General features: G+C 28.0%; 1 protein-coding gene across 1 annotated transcript; it reads left to right on the top strand.

The window, feature by feature from the left end:
* The first annotated feature begins 13,873 nt into the window (after positions 1 to 13,873).
* Positions 13,874 to 16,869, top strand: LOC111317132 (protein indeterminate-domain 16-like). The gene is made up of 3 exons (XM_022919496.2): positions 13,874 to 14,557; positions 14,681 to 15,080; positions 15,992 to 16,869. Exons 1-3 carry the CDS (start codon positions 14,461 to 14,463, stop codon positions 16,797 to 16,799), a joined length of 1,305 nt encoding a protein of 434 aa, XP_022775231.1. The 5' UTR covers positions 13,874 to 14,460; the 3' UTR covers positions 16,800 to 16,869.
* The last annotated feature ends 947 nt before the right edge of the window (positions 16,870 to 17,816 follow it).

Here is a 17,816-nt window from a genome sequence, read left to right as displayed (position 1 = left end):
GGAAAGGATTATTTTTAATACATGAGATTAAACTTACATATCCTATTATACCCTTTAAAACTACATCAATAATTTAAATTGTAAAACCTTTAAGGAAGGATAATTTTGACCAATAAATAAATTATCCTATTTTAATTCATGCACACATCAAACAAAACATAGGATGACATTATTTACTTTAATTCTATTCATAATATCATCTTATCATATCTTATCATAATCTTGTATACTAAAAATGACCTTAAAGTTTTAGCCTCAAAATTTTTTTCTTCCCCTGATTTTATGATTCTTTCGACACATTCAAACTCCATTACACCTATCCTCTAATTTCTTATATTTCTTCTTATTTGATTTTTTCAGTCCACACTAATTTTGTTTTTTGGGGTGTAAATGAATGAATATGAATGAATGAACAAACTTATATCTAGGTTTTGTTCATTTATTTTTAAAGCTATTTATGTTTGGTTCATGTTCAGTAAGAAAATCATTCACTACATTCAAGTTCATTTTGTTTAAATGGTAGGATGTTCATGCTCATTTTATGTTCCTGTCATTTAAGTAAAATAAACTCATTCATAAACATTAAATGAACATGTTCATGAACGATAAAAAAATATGTTCATGAATAATAAATAAACTATAGCTAAACATATTTAAACAAAAAAATATACAATTATAAAATTAAGAATAAATGAACAATAAACTAACCTTAAACAAATATAATCAAACCTTAAATGACCAAGTTTCAAACAAACTTTAAATGAGCTTGTTCGTGAGCATAAATGAACCAAACAGACCTTTATTCGCATTTAGTTTGTTTAATAAATGAATGTAAAAATGTTGTTTAAGATCATTTGTTAAACTTAATAAATGAATATATATAAATAGAAATCAAACATATTCACAAATAATTCATCAAAAACTCAGTTCATTTACACTCTTATTTATCTATTTATGATTTGCTTCAAATCTCTTTCTTTTATTCTCTTTCTGTAAGTCATGACTCACAACCCAAAAGCCTATGACACACCACACAGCTGTATTTATTTAGCAGTCAATGTCTTGTTGTTCTTTCTCTACTAGGCATCAACCGCTTTCATACAACATACTCCACCAGGCACTAATAGCTTCGTTACGATAGCACTGGATGACAGCCATCACCAACTGTGTAGAAAAGGTTAGTTATCCAAATTTACAAATTCTTTTAGTATTTTATATTCTATTGATTTGGTAACTAAGATTGGTATTTATAGTTATATGCTTATTGATTTGGTCAGAGTTAATTTGAAGCCAACTTCTCTCTATTAATTGAATTTTTTCTATTCAAATTTTTTTAACATTTTCCCTCTTCTATTTGCCACTTTCTAGTTTTCTTTTACCTTTAAATCCTCCTTATTGGTGTTAATTTTCTCTAGGGTGTTCTATCTCTACTTTAAACAAATTGAGGGAATTTTCATTTGTTGTCTTAATATGGGTTGAAGATATTACATTAATATTGTGGATATGCTTTCACTTGGCTATTATGTGATTAACTATTGTTATCATTTGCATTTGTATGATGATCATGCTAGGAAATAATTGCAACTAATCTCTTGACATTTTGGTATAGTATTTGAATTTTGATGTAGGTTAAAATCAATCATAATCAACAAACTTAAGTCAGTTCAATTTCATTCGATTACTAGTATCTTAGTTGGCCATTTAGTTCTACTATAAAAGGCTTAATTGATTAAGTTGGCTTTTGGAAATTTACAATTGAATTACTAAAATCTTTTTTTTTTCATTATCCTTTGTTTTTCTAAATTTGGGCTTGTTAGACTTTAAATCTAATTAACACAAATGTAGATAAAACTTGAAAAAGAATATGGTCAGGGTGGGAAAATGATGGGATAGTTACGAGGTAAAAGGGGTCCTACATTTTTTTGAGAGCAGCAACTCACCAAACAAGAGGCCACATTTCTAGTGTCAGAGTTTGTTGCTTTTGTGACTTAGGAGATGATCTTTTCTTTTACACCCATCAATTGCCTATGAAGTAGAATTATAATAGAAATTGAAAGTATAAAATTCTCTATGTCTGTGTTAAGGAACGATTATAAAGATGTGAAATAGCAATGAGTTTGTTCTGTGTGTAAAGAAATAGTGTAGTTGGGATAGCTGAGGAATGCAATTCAAAGATTAATGGTTCTAATGATCTGGTATATTCCGTGTATAAAGTTACATGGCACCCAATGGTGCTGTTCACCCTCTATGAAACAATGCTTTTATATCTAATCTAATGACATCTATAGACCTTTATATAAGAGGACATGTGCCTTTTTTTTTTTTCAAATATTAGTGCTGTGTCATTTTGGGCAAATGAAAAAGGTTGCAAAAGTTTTTCCTATTTCTTCCACTTGTTTGTTTTTATTATTATAGGTGACTTTTGTTTTCATTTTTTTTGGACACTTGTTTCTAAGTTGAAGGGCTTTGTTTTTTAAGTTTTCATTTGGGAGGTTTTTTTTATAGGTTTTCATTGCTATGCCAGAGCTTTTAAAAAAGTCAGGTCTATCGATTTTTTTTGTTTCTCTTTAAATTTTTGGTTGAATTTTCTTGCTACAATTTGTTCTTCTTTTTTGGTTGTTTAATCGAGCATGTTTTTTTTTTTTTTTGGGTTGCAGGTTATTTGTGAAGTTTTATTTTTTGTTTGCATGTTCTAATTTTTTATGTTTTATATAGGTTTTTTTAGAGTCTTTCATCATTTTAGTCTAATAAGTGGGATGAACAAAATAATAAAAACTTCTTTCACTACTTACAAGTGTTTTTTTTTTCTTCTTTTATGTTTGACAACTATGTTTTAATTTCAACAAGTGTGTTTGAACTTCAATTTCAAAACTTTTATTTTTGGGTTTTCATTGTTGCTTTGGAGAATGTAAGTTTGGCATCCAATAGAGCCTTTTTCTAGTTTGTTAGTTTTTTTTTCATTTCTTATTTTTTTTCTCTGATGTTTTTGGGTAAAATATGTGGTTATTTTTTGTTGTTTAATTGAATGTGATTTTTTTTTTTTTGGGTTTTCTTGGGATGATTTTGCTGTTATATATTTTTATGTTAAATGGGGTTTGGATTTTGTGGTTTTTAGGTTTGCATGTTATTGTGCATATGTTTTGTTTTTAATAATTTCTTTTTACTTGTTCTAATGTTGGAAGAAAATCTTATTGTTGTTTAGAGAAACATAGTTTTACAGTGCATAATTTTTGTCTAAAATGTTTTTTGTTTTGCATGTTGTTTGAATGAAGTTGTCATTTTGTTTTTTATTGATTTTTTGTTATTTTTTTGTCTTAGGGTTTGTTAAAGGTTTTTGGTAATCGAATTAGGTTTTTTTTTGTTGATTGGTTTTTGTTTTTTATTTAATTAGTTTTTTTATGCAGGTGGTGTTGAATATTGTTGGGAATTAAATTGAAAGTTAGTGGGTGTTTTATTGCTTTTGTGATTTCTAGGTTTGTTTTTTTGTTTGGATTTTTTTTTGTACATGCTATTTTTTTTTTTGGTTAATTCATATTTTTTATGTTTGGTTTCTTTAATTTTTTGGCTTTTTCTTTTCTTGGATGAAAACCTGTAAAGGAAGATATAGAGAATGTCAGATATTCTATATAGGATTCATTATAGAAGATATTGTTTCAGGTAATGTTTTTCCTTTTCTTTTCATTATCTAATTTTTGGTTTGTTAAGGAGTCCACACCATAAGCTCATGAGGATATAACTGTTCAACCCGAATCCACCATAAGCTAGATATTTTGGGAAAATGCAACATTGCAGTAGTCCATGGCTTCATTCATAACCAAATGAGAGGAGCTTTGTTTGCCTTCATTAGCCAGGCCATGATCAGACAAAACTTTTGCCAAAACTAGATGAATTTATAAGAACTTTCCTCGATAATTAGGACAACAAAGTCATTAACATGCAGAAAAGACCATAGATGTTTGTATGACATTAAAATTCATACAAAAACTATAAAAAAATTTAAATGTTTTTGCTCATAGTTCCCATGTTTCTAATTTGCTTATGTTATGATATTTTGTATATATGGCATTTCTATCATCACTTAAGTAAAGTACCAGTGCTGAATCCAGTTCAGTAGCTCAAGAATTCATGCTTGAGTTTTTTAAATTGGTTTCAGGGACCTTATCACTTTTTAACGATGTCCCTAATTTTAGGTAAATTGACAATCATTTTAACTCTTATATCTAATCTTTCATTGCAGTTTATGTTTATAGTTAATAAGTAAGATGTTTTACCACAATTTACAGGCTAGAAAAATATTGTAAGAATATTAGGACAACTCATAAAGGAGAGAATAGATTCTCAAGAATCCCAAAAGGACATGTTTGGCTACTTTATGAGAATATATGATAGTAAAAGACATAAACTAATTGATGAAGAGATCATTGATCAAATAATCACAATTTTATATTTTGGTTATGAGACTATTTTGACTACTTCGATGATGGCTACCAAGTATCTCGTTTATCAGTGTAAAAGTTCTTGGAAAGCTAAAACAAGTTTTTAAAAAATATATTTTTCTTCAAGTTTGAACTATTTTCTATACCTTTGTTTCCTGTTTTTTGGGTTTTTTGACTTTTTGTAAAAAAAAAATTTGTCACAAAAAAAAAAAAAACATATGGCAATTAAAGACAAAAAAAAAACCAAAGGATCCAATTGAATGGAATGACCTTAAGTCAATGAGGTTTACAAGAGCGGTAACAAATTTGTAGGTTTTTGTTTTAGACAAACCATTTTTGTAATCACTTATTTTATAAAGAAAAATTCAATGATTTGTTGGTACTTTTTTGTACAGGCATGGGTTGCTAAGAGGCAGTCCCCTAATGCAAGTTGCCCAAGTCCTGGCTGCTACCTTTAGGAAACGAAATGTCCTATTTATTTGAAGCAAGTTAGTAGGATTGTATGAGCTCCTTGAAAGACATTCTGCTATAAAGGGTAGTAAAAAGATACCTCACATTAATTTCCAAAGTTTACCATTAATATGCTTCATTCATGACTTCTGATTTCCAAGTTTTGGTGTTGCAGATGCTTCGACAAGGCGGCTTTCCAATTGAAGGAAAAAGGAATCAATCCCAATCTCTAGAGGCTTTGCACGGTGACTCAAGTAAAGGAAGTTAAGATTCTCATTAAACTTATTCCAATACCAGCTTGCACGTTAATGCTTAATGTTGTCTTAATAGAATTTTTAGCTCTCTCGGTACAGCAAGCATATACGTTGAATACTCACATTGATAAGTTGAAACTCCCAGTAACATGCATGCCTGTTTTTCTGGCCTCGGCATCTTTCTTATACTATGTCTCTATTACTCTGTATTTGTTCCTATATCCCGACGAATCACTAGTCATCCTCATGGTGCTTCTCAGCTTCTTTGAGTGGGCTTGAACATGCATACATGTGTCTTTTTTCCTTGTATTTCACATTTGTTGAAATGTAACATAGAAACATTTTTTCAATTTTTCTTTCTGACCAATAAAACTAGATGTAAAGTGGCTTCATACAATCACATCTTTGGTTTTGTGTGTTGAGTTGTTACTTTTAGTCACGAATTGTTCAAAGAGATTACCCTACGGTGAACCATCTATGGTTAATTGTGTTCTACTCCACAAACCTCTATTTGCTTACCAGCAAATGACTTTAGAACGTGTATTGATAAGGTTTGAAAAGAACAGTATCAATTAAACCAAAACAAAAGACTATATTATTTAAGTTCAATCTGTTGGGAGCCTATAATAAGGTAATTTTTTATAAATTCGATTTCGTATCAACCCAAAAAAAAATGTATTAAACGAAGCTCATAAACCTCCTACCTTTAAAAAAAAAAAAAAAAAAACCTTTCACTCTTACTGATCTTTTTGAAAGGACTAAAACAACTGTATGATTCTGGTAAGAAGAAAAATCAAGAATCATAAATTTTTATCCATTAAAAACAGAATCTGTTTGTCATATCAAACAATAGAAGGGCTAAAAACATATTTTTATCCATTAAACATTCATTTACTATTCATTTGTTTGGGAACAGGGAAAAAAACAAGCATCACTACTGTCTTTTTTTATACACCCTGTCTAAATCGTTGAAATCAAAACGAAATGGAAAACAAGAATTTTGACAAAATTTTGACCACTTCTACTTCTATTAGTAACTTTTGAAACATCTTTTAGCTTCTGTAACTAAACAAGTTGGTATAGTTGTAGTTACAAACTAAATGTTTAATTACAATTTCTATTTAACAATTACTCTTTTTAGAAATTTTGTAACTTTAAAATACACAACCAACATTTTTTATTTGATTTTATATTAACTTTTTATTGCTAATTATTTAGAAAAATCTTTGTACACTCAGTAATATTAATTTTATATTAAATTATTTTAAATTCTAATTTATTCAAATATTAATGAAATAAAATACTAAAAATTAATTCAATAACCGGTTGAAGCTAGAGCCCAGCCCTAGTAATATATAATGACCTACATAAGTTGCAGTTCACACTTATGTACTTAGATGACATCTATCCAATCGAAAGTGATTTTATTAATTGTTGGGGGCAATTTTTTATATTGTGAGTAAATTATTGAATTGAATGAGACGAGTCTAGTGGAATTCTAAAGAAAAGAAGGGAGTAGAAAAAGAATAATGAAAAATAGAAACAGAAAAAGAAAAAATATAAATAGAAATGAGTGTTGAGAAAAAAGAAGGTGAGTAAAAAAGGAAGACATATAAGAGGAAAAAAAAGAGAAAATAGAAAGAAGAACGAGCGAAAATGATACAGAAAAATTAAGAAATGTGAGATTTTGAATCCCCTACTTGAAATAAAAGGGGAAAAAATTTGACAAGGGTGGTGGTCAATAGAGATAGAAAAAGGATTGGGGGAAAAGAGCTTAAAGCCATTTGAGACATTTGGTAAGTAGATTGTCAAATTAGTTTGTTTAAGTTTTTTTAAAGTTTTTTGTCAAATAATGTCAAAATTAGTTTCAGAAAAAGATTTTTTTTCTTTTTTCCTTTTTAATAATTGATTTATATCTTTTTTAATTTTTATTTCTATTAGGTTAAATTTCATTCAAATATTTATTTGAATTAAAGGTTTAAGTGATTTATAATCTATTTAATTGAACTTATATTTGCTTATAAAACGCTTTTTTGCATCATTAACTTATTGCGGCGATGCAAGTCAAATTTTTATAATTTTTATTCACCTTTTTTTTTACAAAATTTATCTAATTAAAAAAATAAAAAAGATGAATGGTAAAAAAAGGCAAACGAAGGTGACATGTAAATACTTATTTGATATCATTTTCTCATAAAATTTAACTAATAAAAAAATAAAAACAAAAAAAAATCTAAAAACATGAAAAAAGACAAAAACGAAATTAAAAAAACCAAAAATAAAAAATGAAAAAAAATGAGCTCATAAAAAGGTGTCACACAGATATCTTAATTAAGTTTAAAATATTAATTTATTAAATTAAAATATTAAATAATAATTTTATTAATATAATACATAAAATATAAATATAAAATTAAATTAATAATAAAATATATACTTTTATATATCGCAAAATGAATCGAGACAAAATACCTTAATCAAACTTTCGGTTCGATCTCATTTCTTTTAAAAACTCGATTCACCCCATCTTGATATCAATCTAGAAAATGCTGTATATCGAATTGGGATAGGATCGAAATCAATCGAATATAGATTGTTTTGGCATCTCTACTAATTGATACATTTTATTGTGAAATTTCTCTGATTAAAAATACAAAAAAGTGCAAAAAAAAAAAAAGCCAAATGGAAGTAGCATATAGACACCTTTATTAGCACTTTTTTTTCACAAAATTAATTTAATAAAAAGGCATAAAGCAAAAATAAAAAATAAAAAAAGGAAAAGGAAAAACAAAACTAAAAATAAAAACAAAAGGTTACCAACGGATTAGCGACAAAATAAATTCCATTAGTAACTTTCATCTATAACCTATCGGTAAGCTGTTGGTAATAATTGAGATAACTCTATTTGATTCTATAAGTAATTCATCAGTAATTAATGATAGAAAAGTTTCACCAGTAAAATTTTTTCAATAATAAGCTTTAATTCTTATTGTGTACTACCATTGATATTATTTTATTACAAATTTTATCTAATTTAAAAAAATAAACAAAAAAAATAAAAGACTAAAAAGAAAAAAAAAACTTACCCTTTTATCTTATCGAGTCGAGTCAAAACTCATTGGTTACAAATTGTTTTTTCATTCTATCCATTATCTCCTTTTATCACAAAATTTATTTAATTAAAAAATGAAAAGAAAAAAAAAATTGGATTGTCATGCGAACACTTCTATTGAATTTTTTCATAAAATTTATCCAAATTAAAAACCAAAAAACTAAAAAAAAAAAAAAGATAAAAGATAAAAGAACCAAAAGAAAAAGAAAAAGAGCATAACAGATGATGTCGAAACCTTGAATGAGGGTCAAATAAATGCCAAAATGACAAATTTATATGATAGATGGATTGATTGATGACTTACATCTTAATTATGTATACATATAACATTTTTATTTAATTAAAATGTTAAATAATAACATTATTAATACAATACATATACATAATTAAATAATAATTCAAAATATAATTTTATATATTTTTTAGGTAAGATAGAATACCTAAATTGTCTTTCAACCCGATCTTGGTTTTAAAAAAGATCTTGGTTTTAAAAAAGGAAAAACACTACCAAATCTCAAATTTTTTTAAAAGATCAGCTCATATTGGATTAAGACAAATCTAAATAAAAATGATAAACTTTTTCTTGTAAAATTTGGATCATGAATTTTTAAAAAATAAAAAAAGAGAAAACTAAAAAGCTCAAAAACTAAAAAAAAAAAAAGTAAAAAAAATCAAATTTAGATGTGAGATGTCAAAACATGTATTAACATCATTTTTTTACAAAAAATTATAAAATTAAAAAACCTAAAAAAAATCAATAATATCAAATAAGCCCTACAAAAAAATTAATATAAAAAATTATTAAATATAAAAAAGGAAAAACTAAATAAAAAAAAAAAAGAAAGCAAATGTCTTGACATGTGACATATTTTTGGTATCAAATGAGTCTCATAAAAATTTAAAAAATCTTTATTAAGAATAAAAAGTAAAATTAGAAAAAGTAAAAAAGCAAAAAACAAAAAATTTTAAATATAAAAAATTTTAAAAAAAGTTAAAAAAAGAAAGTACATATACAAAATTTATATGTTGGATTTGCTTTTATTAAACATTATTCCCATAGCATTATTTTTATTATTTTTCCTTTGTTATGATTATTTATTCTATTCTTCTTATTTCATCGCAGTGTTATTTTGTTAATGGTTTAACATTATCAAACTTTTAATGTGCCGAAGTAAAGTGAGGTCAAAATTCTAGTATAAATATATATATATTTATAATTGAGTTTTGAATTTTATAGATTTGATTTTATAAGATTTATTAAAGAGTTTTAGATGTGGTTTAATTATAATTATAAAATTCTAATTAAAATTTGATTTATTTATAAAATTTAAATTTATTTAAAATATAATTTTTTAAAAAAAATTATCTATTTAGAATGGGTTATAATTTTGTAATCGCGATTATACTACATTAAAGTTTCATGAAAATTTTTATGCAACTTATTCCATGAGGCCAAAACTCTTAAATAACTCATTTTTGTCAAGCTTATGGAAGAGTTTATTTACTATAAAAGCAAAATTCTGGTGTTTGACTCTCTAAATTTTAAATTTTTTTAGCTTATGTAGGAAGCATATTTGAATTTTTAAATGAAGCTACAAATCAAAATTTTGTCAAGAAATGTTAGTTTTACTAACAAATTTTTAATGAAAATTTTTTACAGTTCATTTCTCTCTTCAATAGTTCAAAAACTTATAAGGAGGATTATTTTACATTATTTTTTTTCCTTCATCCATTTCTCTATTGAATTCATTTTTTATTATAATTAATAAAATATTTTATTTATTTTATTTATTTTTTACTTAAAAATTTGTGATTTAATTTATTAAAATTGATTATTTTATTCATTAAAAATATACAAAAATACTATCAAATAATTTTTTTCAATATTCTACAATATTTTTTATATTAAATTTACCAAATGTTATTTTAATTTTTTTTCGTATAGAACTTTTAAAATAGCTTTACGTTTAGACCTACTCATGGGTCGGACGACCTGTCCAAACCTGAAAGCTTGTTCAAAAATTTGAAAAGTTTGAGAATGAGTATTAAGCCCATTAAATGAATCTGAACAAACAAATAAGACCCAATCAAAAAATAAGGTCGGGCATGGGTTTCACTATTTAAGACCTGAGCTTGGCTCGAAAACTTAAAAATATTTTTTTAGCATAATGGAATAAAGCCCATTTACTTTATTTTTATAATAGATAAGGCCTATTTGCTTTATTACTTATAATATGATAAAATCCATTTTTTTTATACAAAATAATGATCTAATTTTAAATTGTATTTAACAAAATTAAATTGAACCCAAGCCCCAATGACTCATAATTTTAATTAAAATTAATTAAATTAACTAAATTAATAATTTATTAAAAATATTTTCCCCAGTTTCAAATACTAGTTCTTTAAGTGAATTTGGACTTTATTATTACATATAAAAACGAGTTTGAACAAAAAATGATTAGCCCTAAACTTACTTAAAATATTAAAATATCATGTTAGACCCAGCCTAAACCCAACTCAACCGGGTTGAATCCTACCTGGCCCAACTTATGAACAGGTCTATTTACTTTATCAACATTTGTATGAAAGCTCCAACCATGCCAAATAGACATCCTAAAAGTTCACATAATTCATTCAATTAGGCTAATATTAACTTTAAACATCAATTCCTATATCTCAAAAGCATTTTTTTAATTAAGAAACTACTTACAATGAATCGATATTTATTTTCATTGAGTAATGGAATAGATAATAATACTATTAGAAGCTTAATTAGCATAATAATACTACTCCCTCTAATCATTTTTTTATCCGTCTTTTTATTTTAGGATGTTTTAAAATTATGACCTATTTCTTTTTTTTAAATATCTAAAATTTATACTTTTTTATTTTTAAAATTATATTTTAAAAATTTTTAATCTTTTTACATTAAAAATGATAAAACTTTAATTTTATAAAAAAATTTTTAATTTAATATTAAATATATTAAAATCAATTTTTTCTTAAATTTCGTAAAAGTTAATATATCACAAATATTAATTGTGGGACGAAGAGAGTATTGGAAACTTAATTAGTATTTTCCTAACTTAAAATATGTAACACTATCATTGCTTCCCTCAGCACCCCATTCCCTAATTTAAAAAGAAAAAAAGAGTGAAAGTTTCAGAGCATAGACAAGATTTACGTGCAATCTTTTAATACCTCTTTAATATTTATATATACTAAAAGAGAAAAAGAAAAAAAAAATTAAAAGTTGCTTTATATCTTCGTAGTTACTTGTTGTTTAATATCAATTATATTAATCATTTTATAATGGTTATATTTTGCTATCAAATTAGGATAGCTATCATTAAAGGATTCATTTTGAACAATCATTATTAGTAACAAGAAATAATTAAGTAATTAGCTAGATTTTGCTTAATGATTATTATTTCTATTTAAATGGGTTTAAATCTAAGATTTAATTAATTCCTTTGCCTTCAACTATAAAAATAAATAAAATTCATAGCATGGAAGATTAACAATTAATCAATAACGCCTCCTTACCTCAGTCCTCACATTAAAAGCGTTCACTTACACGTAAAATTAAGAAATTCCTAGTAGGGAAAATTGGACAACCAATTTTTTTTTTTTTTGAAATTAGAATCATAATAAAATATTACATACATATAATTAACTAAATAATTCAATATTGCTTTATAATAAAATAAAAATTATTGAATAATCAATTAATAAAATAAAACATAATTAAATAACCAAATACACACACAGAATAATCGACCAGTATTAAATACACTAATTAAAACTCTTTACGAAAAAGAAACCAAGTTTATCCATTAATCACGAGCATCTTTTAACTTGAGCCAACTTATTTGAGGTTTCTTACATCAAGTATTTAAGATTCTTTGCTATAGTCAATTAAATAAAAACCAAATTTAAAATTTAAAATCAATAAATTTAGAAAATTTAATGAGAAAATTAATAATTTATATAAAAAAATGTTTAAAATAGCACTTAAGAGAAAATTTTACACCATATTTATTTAACAATGAAAATTTTGTTAATATAATTTCAGTAAAAATTAATGTGTATTAAAAAAATAACAAAACATACTCAATTTATTTAAAAATTTTGTATATTTTACATGTGTAACAAAATATTTTTCAGTGTATTAAGTTAAAATTTTTTATTTTTAATTATAAAAAAAATCTCCAAAATTTAACTTAAAGAATCTTACTTATGCCTTTCTCTCAAAAGCGAGGGGTAGTGACGCATTTTAATCGGTTAATTTCTATTCGCTTGGTAAGAATGATAATAATGCATATAAATACCCTGTAACGCCACCAACCCAATCATTCGGTTTAATATTTTCTTGATATATTTCTAGGAATGGGAGAGCTGATTGAGGTCCAAGTAAAAAATCTTCGGGCCCAGTGCATTGCCAGCTTGACCTAGTAAAAAGACAATCATTGCCAATTTAAACTCACTCGTAATCTGTAACTCATCAATTAACCAAAAGCAAGCACAACACTCCATTCACTCGAGTCCGACTTAACATCTTCAATGTCAATTATCAACTTTATAAAAGTTTATTCAGATTTAATTAATCACAAATGAGGGGTAGTTTGGTCAATTCAATGGATATATTTATAAATCTTACCGTATTCTTAATTACCGTATATAAAAGTAAATTAAACTCTTAAAAGTTGTGAAAATAAATATATTTTGTGTATAAACATATATCTTACTTTTACTGATAGTAATTTTAATCCATTATTGTGATATAAATATATATATATATATGCATTTTGTAGAAGTAATTTTCTATGAATGTAAATTAATAATTTTACTCAACCATTTCCTTTTATATTTTTATGAATTTTAATAACAATTATATGTAAGGTGAGAAAAAAAAATCTCAATAATGCACATTAATAAAAGTTTTGTATAGAGAATAAGGAATATGTGAGCTGGATATATTTTATATTTTCTAACATATATCTAAAGCCAAAGAAAGTGAAAATTTCGTTAATTCAGACTAAAATCTAACTGTTATATTTTCCCTTCATTCCAGAAATAATATACAGATTGAGTCAATGTTTTCAATTTTAATTATCGCAATAAAAACTCGAACAATGCGAGTTTATATTTGACGTAATATATCAAATATAAATCTCACACAGTAAAAGCTAGATCAAAAGAGTGTTAGAAAAATAGGGAGCTGAGCTGCTTATATTTGGAGAGAGGGTGCTTGTATTTTAATATTATATATATAAAATGTGTTTTATATTTGATATATTATTAGTGATAAGTTTGATATATTATTATTAAACCATATGATATCATTTTATTAATAAAATTAATTAAATTATGTTACTTCATTAATAATAAATTTTTGTTTATTTATTTTAAAAATTAATATTTGTTCATTAATAAATGACATTATCATATGATATTATTTTATTAATTAAATTATCTTACTTCATTAATAATAAATTTTTGTTTATTTATTTTAAAAATTAATATTTGTTCATTAATAAATGATATTATTAGATTCACCGATCAAATATAAAATTTATATATTGACAAATAAACTCATAATGCTATGCATGCAATGCAAAGCGAAAATTTTACTGTCTAAGATGAATTATGAGAGGTTTGTTTCTTTGCGGGGATGTTTCTCAATTTTGGCCCATCTCTCTTTGCTTGTGGGGATCAAGTTTCATGCATTTTGATTGGCTGTATCTCTTTAGTCTTTACTTCCTTTTGAACAGGTTTTTATTGAGGACAATTTACACTTCGCTACACAATACCTGAGGAAGAAGATGAGGTTGGAATTGAAGAGAGAAAGAGAGAAAAACTGAATGTTTAAAGCCTAAAAAAGAGAGCTGATCATCGGACCCAAAGGAAAGAAAGAAAAAGGGCTTTTTTCCTTCCTCCCATCTCATGATCTACTACTCTTTCTACCTCTCTACCACTATCTTTCTCCCCCTCCCCCTAATCTCCATCCTCTATTAGCTTTTCCTTTCCCCCTTTTCATTTTCTTTTTAAATATAGACTCCTCAACTTTACAGAGTGAGAAGAAAAAGCCAACATCAGCTGTAGTTGGCAAAGGAAAATATATTGCTTTGCTTTGCCTCTTTGGCTTTAATTATATTAAACAAGTTAATCGCCCCAAGGAGAGGTTTTGCTGGAATAATTACGCATGTTGGCCAATAACTCTTGTTCTTCGGAGCCATTTTCCTGCATAGAGAATGGTAACAATAACAATAAGAAGAAAAGAAGACCGGCAGGAACGCCAGGTACTTAACATATGCAGCAATAATATTCATTACGGTTTCTACCAATTATATAAAAGAAAATTGGATAATTTTTTTCATGATTGGTTTTCCGTTCTAATTGGAATATATACTTGGATGATGTAGATCCAGATGCTGAAGTGGTTTCTCTCTCGCCTAAAACACTACTAGAATCGGATCGTTACGTTTGTGAGATCTGCAACATAGGATTCCAGAGAGACCAAAACCTACAGATGCACAGGCGGCGACACAACGTTCCATGGAAGCTACTAAAGAGAGAAACTCCAGTGGTGAGAAAGCGGGTGTTTGTTTGCCCGGAGCCTAGTTGCTTGCACCATGACCCCTGCCATGCTTTAGGCGATTTGGTTGGGATCAAGAAACACTTCAGGAGGAAACACAGCCACCACAAGCAATGGGTCTGCGAAAAATGTTCGAAGGGCTATGCTGTTCAATCTGATTATAAGGCCCATCTTAAAACCTGTGGCACCAGAGGCCATTCTTGTGACTGCGGCAGAGTTTTTTCAAGGTTAATTCATTTGTTATTTTCTTTCCGACATAGACCATAAATATCTCAATTCCTGTCCACCTCTTCCTTTTCATTTTTACCCCCAAAAAGCAATCAACTGTGCTTTAGATCTATATTTCTGGGGCGTTGCTACTGGATTTCAAGCTTTCTTTGTTTTTCCATCATTTGATATTATTTTGGAGGAAAAAGATTTACCAGTCCTAAACCATGATTACATATTGAATTCTCTCTCAAGCCTCCCCCTCTCCCCTTTTTCCTGATGACTAGCGTTTTGACTTGAAAAGGAAAAAGAAAAACATAAGGAAAGGAAAGAAAAAATATGACTTTGTTTTTGACTGATGGAATCTTAATCCAGTATTTAACAGCTGTTTATTGGCCGTTAACACATTTCCCAAAGATCAGTTTGGTTGGTCGTGCTACTGTTCGTTTCAAATCCTATCGGCCGCAGCTCAAACCCAAAACACTTCCGGTCATTTGTGACAACCTTTTTTTGTTCATGTGACTATCTTGAATGATTAGCTTTCAGTTTAGCTTAACATGGTATTGTAATTGTTCCCCTTCTTTTAATCGAGAAATTCTCTTCGCAATGAATCCTATTTCAGTAACCATTAATTTATAGATTTGAGTGTTCTTTTCTTACTATATACTATATTATTAAATACTCTGATGGGCTGATCTCCTCTTCTCTTTTTTCTTTTTTTCTCTTTGTTCTTGTTTCAATACTATCCATCTTAGTAAATAAATGCACCTACCAGATCAAGCCTTTTGAATATCTTGTGCCTGTTTTGAGCTACGTAGATTGATAACAACTGTCTAATTTATTTTAAATTACTAAAATCTAATACTTCTATACTTTATATACTAAAATATATCTCACTGATTTATTATTTATTTTCCCCTTATCTCTGTAGAGTCGAGAGTTTCATTGAACATCAAGATGCTTGCCAAATGGTGCGTGTCCGGCCAGAAGCACAAACACTGCAGCCGGCATGCTTGTCGCGAACAGCTTCACGCCCCAGTCCCTCCAGTGATACCAATTTCAATACAGCTACTTGGCCTAGTTTGGTGTTGGCAAGGACAAAAGATACCGTGTTCTTGAGTCCTACAAAAGATAATTCCCCTAAAAATGCGCACTACCACAATTTGGAGCTTCAACTCTTAACCACATCAAATCCCCCTGAGGTCTCAGTTTTCCCTAAAAAGCATGATAATCAGTCAACCCAGTTACAGCTCTCAACCGTCTCATCTGATACTGTTGAGAAAATTGAATCAACTGTTACTTGTACAGAAAAGGACAAAAGCAAGAAATCAACTCATCAGGAGATTCATGAGAAACCTGTCTTTGTTACATCGAGGTTAAAAGAAGAAGCTCGAAAGCAGTTATGGTTGGCTATGGCGGAGAAAGCTTATGCTGAAGAGGCAAGACAGCAAGCAAAAAGGCAGATTGAATTAGCTGAGCAGGAGTTTACCAAGGCAAAGAGAATCAGGCAACAAGCACAAGCAGAATTAGAAAAGGCTCAAGCTTTAAAGGATCATGCAATAAAGCAAAGCAACTCCACCATTCTTCATATTACTTGCCATGATTGCAAGCAGCAATTTCAAGCTAGAACACCTCCCGAAGAGAACTCCCTAGTTGCGAGTTACATTTCATCAGCTATAACAGAAGGTGAAGTCCAAAACGATATTCGAACAAATCTTACAAAGGCTACTAACACATAAATCAATCCCTCTATATCATCCGTAAATCATCTTCTTTTTCTTTCATATTAATCCACATCTTTCCTTCTTATATCTACGGATATACTATAAATGGTTGCTTTGATAATCTCAAGTTGATTAATGGAGTGTTGTATCCTGCAATTTGTTTGGTGTAATTTGTTCATTAATTTGGTTAAATGAAGCTATAGTGATGGGTTTTGTTGGTGAAGTATTCCAGGGTAATAATTTGATCAATTAATATTAATGATCGTACGTTTTTCTGAATTCTTTATCATTTAATTTATAAGAATAACTGTTCCCCATTAGGTTTTCCTCTCAACTATTACATTGAATAAGGCCAGAGACAGGGTTGAAAATGAATTATCCCTTGCCTCGGCTTTTGGTTACGTTGGATTTTCTCCTTGGACTATCTGGAGATCTTTGTAGCCTGAGGAAGTCAGAAAAGGGCAGTGGCCTTCCGGTTCCGCAATAAAGAATAGTACTGATCAATGTGTAATTTATAACATAAAAACTTTCTTAAATATCAATACAAAAGAAAGCATCACAGAGAGAGAGAGAGAGAGAGAGAGAGAGAGAGGGAAAGAGGAATCTGATGGTCGTTTTCAAACTGCTTCCCTGCCCTAGTCTTCTCAAATAAATGTTAATGCAAAAACATCATGTTTTTCAGTGCCGCAGTTGTAATGGTTACTGACAGACTCACTCGTCGCTCTCAACGTCTCCAATCCAAACACGCAGACACAAACAAACTCTTTTCCATTCTTTCACTCTCTCATCGGAATCAGGGCAGTGGGTTATAGAGAAGAACCACTGCATCTTTCCAATTATGCCGAAAGACCATTCAAAGCCTTTCTGATTAGCTGGAAGAAAAAATTACTTGGGTTGAAAAACCTGAGTCCTGTTGCTGTTATCTTTCACGATTTCAACCAAAACGAAAGGCAAAGGCTATTGTTGTAGCTTTTTCAAGGGATTTTCTCTCTCGCCCTTTTTCTTCGACAATGTGCTTCTCTTTCTTTCCAT

The sequence above is a fragment of the Durio zibethinus genome, chromosome 9 (genome assembly GCF_047325235.1).
Source record: "Durio zibethinus cultivar Kanyao isolate XHJ-2024 chromosome 9, ASM4732523v1, whole genome shotgun sequence".
In the NCBI taxonomy this organism is placed as follows: domain Eukaryota; kingdom Viridiplantae; phylum Streptophyta; class Magnoliopsida; order Malvales; family Malvaceae; genus Durio; species Durio zibethinus.
This window is presented reverse-complemented; position numbering and strand designations above follow the sequence as displayed.

Excerpts from the sequence above, each read along its gene's own strand:
- LOC111317132 (XM_022919496.2), top strand. The coding sequence starts at position 14,461 with ATGTTGGCCAATAACTCTTGTTCTTCGGAGCCATTTTCCTGCATAGAG. Across the intron at positions 14,558-14,680 it reads AAGACCGGCAGGAACGCCAG|ATCCAGATGCTGAAGTGGTT; the intron begins GTACTTAACATA and ends TGGATGATGTAG. Across the intron at positions 15,081-15,991 it reads TGCGGCAGAGTTTTTTCAAG|AGTCGAGAGTTTCATTGAAC; the intron begins GTTAATTCATTT and ends TTATCTCTGTAG.